This window comes from Pseudopipra pipra, unplaced genomic scaffold, assembly GCF_036250125.1.
Source record: "Pseudopipra pipra isolate bDixPip1 unplaced genomic scaffold, bDixPip1.hap1 HAP1_SCAFFOLD_52, whole genome shotgun sequence".
Lineage (NCBI taxonomy): Eukaryota > Metazoa > Chordata > Aves > Passeriformes > Pipridae > Pseudopipra > Pseudopipra pipra.
The window spans coordinates 120,001-126,497 of NW_026991003.1; the positions used below are offsets into that span (position 1 = coordinate 120,001).

Here is a 6,497-nt window from a genome sequence, read left to right on the forward strand (position 1 = left end):
GCCGTCGGCTTCCCCCAGAAAGGCCGGGGGACGGCGACGGGGAGAAAAACAAAAAGCCCCCGAGAAAAAAGCACGCGCGCCTCTCGCTCGCCGTGCTAGCCACGGCCGCCCGGGGCTCGGGGCGGGGCCCGCGCCCCTCGCTCCCCGATTCCCTCTCGCTGCCCACGGGCTCGCGCCTCGGCGGCGGCCGGCCGCTGCCGGGCCGCTCTCGCGCTCTCACGCACTTTCTCTTCCCTGGCGCGCTCGGCGTGCTGCGGCTTAAGGCCGCCGGAGCAAAAATCAAAAAAAACGGAAAAAAAAGGCCGGGAGGGCGCCCCACTTCGCCCGCAACCCGGCCCCCGGCCGACAGACCTTCGCGGAACCCAGCCCTCCGGCAGCCAGGCCGGCGGGGCAGGCCCGACCGCACGGGCCGCCCGGCCGCCGTGGCTCTCGCGCCGGCCTAAGAGGAGGGAGGGGCGAGGCGCCGCCGCCTCGCCCGCCAACGGCCATCGTGCGTCCCCAGGGCTCCCCGGCGACTCTGTCGGGTTCTCGGTCTGCCGGCGCGGCCGCCGGCCACAGCCTGGCCGGCCGGCGCCGCCGCCTTCGGCCCGCTGGGCGGGTCCCCGGCTTAGGGCCGAGGAAGGGGGAACGAACAAAAGAGCCGAGGCGCGCCGAGGGCGCCGCCTCGCCCGACCATCGGGCGGTCCCGTCACCGAGCCCCTCCGGCAACCGGCCGGGCCCAGGCGAGGCCGCACGCCCACCGCCAGTCCCCGGCACGCCGCCGGCACCGCTGCCGCCCGGCAGCCGAGGACAGGGCGCCGCCACCCAGGCCCGGGCCATCTTCGGGGCTCTCGGGAGGCGGCCGGGGAAAAAGCCCGCGCGGGCTCGGCCCTTCGAGCCCCGGCCGCCAACCGCCCGCAACAATGCCCGCCGCCGCCGCCGGACGACGGGCGCCGGCTTAAGGCCGGCCCACCGAAAGGACGAGACGCCGCCGCCTCGCCGCCCTCGCACACCATCGCCTTCGCCCGGGGCCCTCAGGGAGCCGGCAGCCGCCACCGGCTCGGGCTGGACGCTGCTGTCGGGCCCCCGCGGGCCCCCCTCGGCCGTCCCAGTCCCGCACTCCCTCGGCTGCGCTTTCGCGCTCGGCTCTCGTCTTCCTCTCCCGTCATCGGGCCCGCCCGAGGAAGCCGGTCGAGAGCCCCGCGGCTTTCTCGCGCCGGCCTTCCTGCCGCTCGTGGGGTTGGCCGGCCCGTGGCACGCGCCGAAGGCCGCGCGGCAGCAGACGCGGAAGAAAAGGGGCCCTCGGAACCCGCGCTGCTAGACAACCCCTGCCCACAATACGGACAGACGCGTCCTGGCGCCGCCGCGCCTCCGAAGCGGCTCGAGGCTCCTCAGCGGGGAGGCGCGCGAGAGCAGGCCGCCTCTCGCCTAGACCTAACCGGAGGCGGCGCCCGACAGCGACCCCTTGGCCGACTTCCGGGGCCGGCCGCGACAACAGGTCTACCCCGAAAATGCCGACAGGCGCCTAAGTCCCGCCGGAGCCGGGTAGACCTGGTGGCCCTGCGCCGGGACGCCGCCGGGGCGCAGGCCGCCGGCGGCGGCCGCGGCGGCCGCATCGGCCGGCTCCGGAACCGGGTAGACCTGATGCTCGCCAGCCCCGGAACCGGGTAGACCTGATGCTCGACAGCACCCGGCGGGGCACGAGGCCGGCCGCGCCCGACTGGGCGAACGGGTCGGCCCGGAAGCCCGGGCCAACAGGTCTACCCGCCGGGCTCGGGCACCAGGTCTACCCGCCGGGCCCGGACACCAGGTCTACCCGCCGGGCTCGGACACCAGGTCTACCCGCCGGGCCCGGACACCAGGTCTACCCGCCGGGCTCGGACACCAGGTCTACCCGCCGGGCCCGAACACCAGGTCGACCCGCCTAACCCGAACGCCAGGTCTACCCGCCGGGCTCGGACACCAGGTCTACCCGCCGGGCCCGGACACCAGGTCTACCCGCCATGCTCGGACACCAGGTCTACCCGCCGGGCTCGGACACCAGGTCTACTCGCCATGCTCGGACACCAGGTCTACCCGCCGGGCTCGGACACCAGGTCTACCCGCCGGGCTCGGACACCAGGTCTACCCGCCGGGCTCGGACACCAGGTCTACCCGCCGGGCTCGGACACCAGGTCTACCCGCCATGCTCGGACAACAGGTCTACCCGCCGGGCTCGGACAAGAGGTCTACCCGCCGGGCTCGGACAAGAGGTCTACCCGCCGGGCTCGGACAAGAGGTCTACCCGCCGGGCTCGGACAACAGGTCTACCCGCCGGGCTCGGACAACAGGTCTACCCGCCGGGCTCGGACAACAGGTCTACCCGCCGGGCTCGGACAACAGGTCTACCCGCCGGGCTCCGAGAGCAGCTGTACCCACCGGCACCCCCGCCGCCGAGCCCAGTCGGCCGCCGCCCTGCCACCTTAAGAGAGTCCCAGCTACTCCCCCTCTGGACCCGCGCCGCGGACAACGCCCTCTCTTTCCCACTCGGAGCCCCGGGCAGGAACGGCGGCGCCTCGGCACCCGCCGAGGGCCTCGGCTAAGCGCTCGGAACCCGCTCCAGCCACCCGACTCGGAGAGCGGCTCGAGCCGACGAGCCCGGACCACAGGTCTACCCGCTGCCCCGGGACACCAGGTCTACCCGCCGGCTTCGGACCAGGGGTCTACCCGCCGGGCACGGACGACAACTCTACCCGCTGCGCACCTCTGCGGCCGAGCCGAGGCGGCGGCAGCCGTGCCACCCGGGCAGAGTCCCGGTTGCTCCCCCCGTTTCCCCGCCCCGCAGAGAACGTCTCTTCTTTCACCCTCGGGGCAGGGGAAAGGCTGCTACGCTCGGAGCGCCGGGCAGAAAGCGCAGCGCTAAGCCCCGAGACCGGCTCTAGCCGCTACTCTCGGACATCGGCTCTTCCCGGCGGCGCCGAGGCGGCCGAGCCCGGTCGGCCGCAGCCGTGCCGCCTAAAGAGAGTCCCAGTTACTCCCCCGGCTTCCCCGCCCCGCAGAGAACGTTTCTTCTTTCAGCCTCGGGGCAGGGGAAAGCCTTAACGCCGGAGAGGAAGTCTGCCGCAAAGGGCCACGGGAGATGGAGTCCCCGCAACGAGCCCCCCGGGAGAGTACTGGACGGAGCATGCGCGCTGGAAGGACTCGCTAAGAACTGTGGGAAATCGGGGAGGTCGGGGCAGGGCCGGAAGGGCACGCCGGCGCGCCGACCGACGGATCGAGCGGTCGCACGCCGTCTGCTCGCTCCGTGAATTCGGTGCCACGCTCGGAGCACCGGCCGGAAACGGCAGCGCTTCGGCGCCGGCCGAGGGCCCTCGCCGAGCCCTCGGAGCGGCTCTAGCTGCCGGACCTGGACAGGAGCTCTACCCACGGGGCTCGGAGACCGGGTCCACTCGCCGCCGGGCGGCGGCGCCGCTCCGGCTCTAAGTCCGCCGGTCGGCGGGAAAAGGTCTACCCGCATCCGGGCCGGCCGGCGGCGCCGCTCCGGCTCTAAGTCCGCCGGCCGGCGGGAACACGTCTACCCGCGACCGGGCCGGGCGGCGGCGCCGCTCCGGCTCTAAGTCCGCCGGTCGGCGGGAACACGTCTACCCGCATCCGGGCCGGGCGGCGGCGCCGCCCCGGCTCTAAGTCCGCCGGTCGGCGGGAACAGGTCTACCCGCATCCGGGCCGGGCGGCGGCGCCGCTCCGGCTCTAAGTCCGCCGGTCGGCGGGAACACGTCTACCCGCATCCGGGCCGGGCGGCGGCGCCGCTCCGGCTCTAAGTCCGCCGGTCGGCGGGAACACGTCTACCCGCATCCGGGCCGGGCGGCGGCGCCGCTCCGGCTCTAAGTCCGCCGGTCGGCGGGAACAGGTCTACCCGCATCCGGGCCGGGCGGCGGCGCCGCCGCTCCGGCTCTAAGTCCGGCGGCCGGCGGGAACAGGTCTACCCGCATCCGGGCCGGGCGGCGGCGCCGCCGCTCCGGCTCTAAGTCCGCCGGTCGGCGGGAACAGGTCTACCCGCATCCGGGCCGGGCGGCGGCGCCGCTCCGGCTCTAAGTCCGGCGGCCGGCGGGAACAGGTCTACCCGCATCCGGGCCGGGCGGCGGCGCCGCTCCGGCTCTAAGTCCGGCGGCCGGCGGGAACAGGTCTACCCGCATCCGGGCCGGGCGGCGGCGCCGCCGCTCCGGCTCTAAGTCCGCCGGTCGGCGGGAACACGTCTACCCGCATCCGGGCCGGGCGGCGGCGCCGCTCCGGCTCTAAGTCCGGCGGCCGGCGGGAACAGGTCTACCCGCATCCGGGCCGGGCGGCGGCGCCGCTCCGGCTCTAAGTCCGGCGGCCGGCGGGAACAGGTCTACCCGCATCCGGGCCGGGCGGCGGCGCCGCCGCTCCGGCTCTAAGTCCGCCGGTCGGCGGGAACACGTCTACCCGCATCCGGGCCGGGCGGCGGCGCCGCTCCGGCTCTAAGTCCGGCGGCCGGCGGGAACAGGTCTACCCGCATCCGGGCCGGGCGGCGGCGCCGCCGCTCCGGCTCTAAGTCCGCCGGTCGGCGGGAACAGGTCTACCCGCATCCGGGCCGGGCGGCGGCGCCGCCGCTCCGGCTCTAAGTCCGCCGGTCGGCGGGAACACGTCTACCCGCATCCGGGCCGGGCGGCGGCGCCGCTCCGGCTCTAAGTCCGCCGGTCGGCGGGAACAGGTCTACCCGCATCCGGGCCGGGCGGCGGCGCCGCCGCTCCGGCTCTAAGTCCGGCGGCCGGCGGGAACAGGTCTACCCGCATCCGGGCCGGGCGGCGGCGCCGCCGCTCCGGCTCTAAGTCCGCCGGTCGGCGGGAACAGGTCTACCCGCATCCGGGCCGGGCGGCGGCGCCGCCGCTCCGGCTCTAAGTCCGGCGGCCGGCGGGAACAGGTCTACCCGCATCCGGGCCGGGCGGCGGCGCCCAGGGTCTAAGTCCTCCCGCCGGTAACAGGTCTACCCGCCGCTAAGGCCAGCCGCGGCGCCCAGGGTCTAAGTCCTCCCGTTGGTAACAGGTCTACCCGCCGCTAAGGCCAGCCCAGGCGCTCCGGCTCTAAGTCCCCTCGCCGGGAACACGTCTACCCCGCCTCACCCAGCAACGGGGAGAACCGACCCTCAGCGCTCCACCCGCACGCGCCGGGGAGGTGGACGGGACCGCCTTCGTCCCGCACCGCCCAGGCGCGCCCGGGGGGCGCCGAGGCTCGGCCGCTTCCCGCTGCGCCGCGGGGCTACCAGGTCTACCCCGCGGCGGGGAGACGACGACGGCGGCGGGGTCCCCGCGCCCCGCGGCGAGGGAACCCCTCGGCCGCCGCCGCCGCCCCTCGGCACCGGAGCGCCCCCCCCGAGCCCCCCGCCCCGCGTATCGGGTTTCGGGACCCGCGCGGAGGGAAGACCGGGCGGCGCGCCGGGCGGCGCGCCGGGCGGCGCCGGGCGGGAAGGACGGCGGGCACCGCCGCGCCGCGCGGCCTCGCCCCCCCGCCCCGCGTATCGGGTTTCGGGACCCGCGCGGAGGGAAGGACGCCATGCTCGGACAACAGGTCTACCCGCCGGGCTCGGACAAGAGGTCTACCCGCCGGGCTCGGACAAGAGGTCTACCCGCCGGGCTCGGACAAGAGGTCTACCCGCCGGGCTCGGACAACAGGTCTACCCGCCGGGCTCGGACAACAGGTCTACCCGCCGGGCTCGGACAACAGGTCTACCCGCCGGGCTCGGACAACAGGTCTACCCGCCGGGCTCCGAGAGCAGCTGTACCCACCGGCACCCCCGCCGCCGAGCCCAGTCGGCCGCCGCCCTGCCACCTTAAGAGAGTCCCAGCTACTCCCCCTCTGGACCCGCGCCGCGGACAACGCCCTCTCTTTCCCACTCGGAGCCCCGGGCAGGAACGGCGGCGCCTCGGCACCCGCCGAGGGCCTCGGCTAAGCGCTCGGAACCCGCTCCAGCCACCCGACTCGGAGAGCGGCTCGAGCCGACGAGCCCGGACCACAGGTCTACCCGCTGCCCCGGGACACCAGGTCTACCCGCCGGCTTCGGACCAGGGGTCTACCCGCCGGGCACGGACGACAACTCTACCCGCTGCGCACCTCTGCGGCCGAGCCGAGGCGGCGGCAGCCGTGCCACCCGGGCAGAGTCCCGGTTGCTCCCCCCGTTTCCCCGCCCCGCAGAGAACGTCTCTTCTTTCACCCTCGGGGCAGGGGAAAGGCTGCTACGCTCGGAGCGCCGGGCAGAAAGCGCAGCGCTAAGCCCCGAGACCGGCTCTAGCCGCTACTCTCGGACATCGGCTCTTCCCGGCGGCGCCGAGGCGGCCGAGCCCGGTCGGCCGCAGCCGTGCCGCCTAAAGAGAGTCCCAGTTACTCCCCCGGCTTCCCCGCCCCGCAGAGAACGTTTCTTCTTTCAGCCTCGGGGCAGGGGAAAGCCTTAACGCCGGAGAGGAAGTCTGCCGCAAAGGGCCACGGGAGATGGAGTCCCCGCAACGAGCCCCCCGGGAGAGTACTGG

The 6,497-nt window shown here is 75.1% G+C and overlaps 1 protein-coding gene across 1 annotated transcript in view; it reads left to right on the top strand.

Moving 5' to 3' along the window:
- Positions 1–1,650, top strand: part of LOC135408554 (collagen alpha-1(I) chain-like) — a 3,893-nt gene extending 2,243 nt beyond the window's left edge. The window contains exons 2-3 of the mRNA XM_064643667.1: positions 1–33; positions 100–1,650. The exon at positions 1–33 is cut by the window's left edge and continues 951 nt beyond it. Coding sequence (XP_064499737.1) covers positions 1–33; positions 100–1,650 — 1,584 coding nt within the window. The remainder of the gene's footprint in view (positions 34–99) is intronic.
- Positions 1,651–6,497: the final 4,847 nt, after the last annotated feature.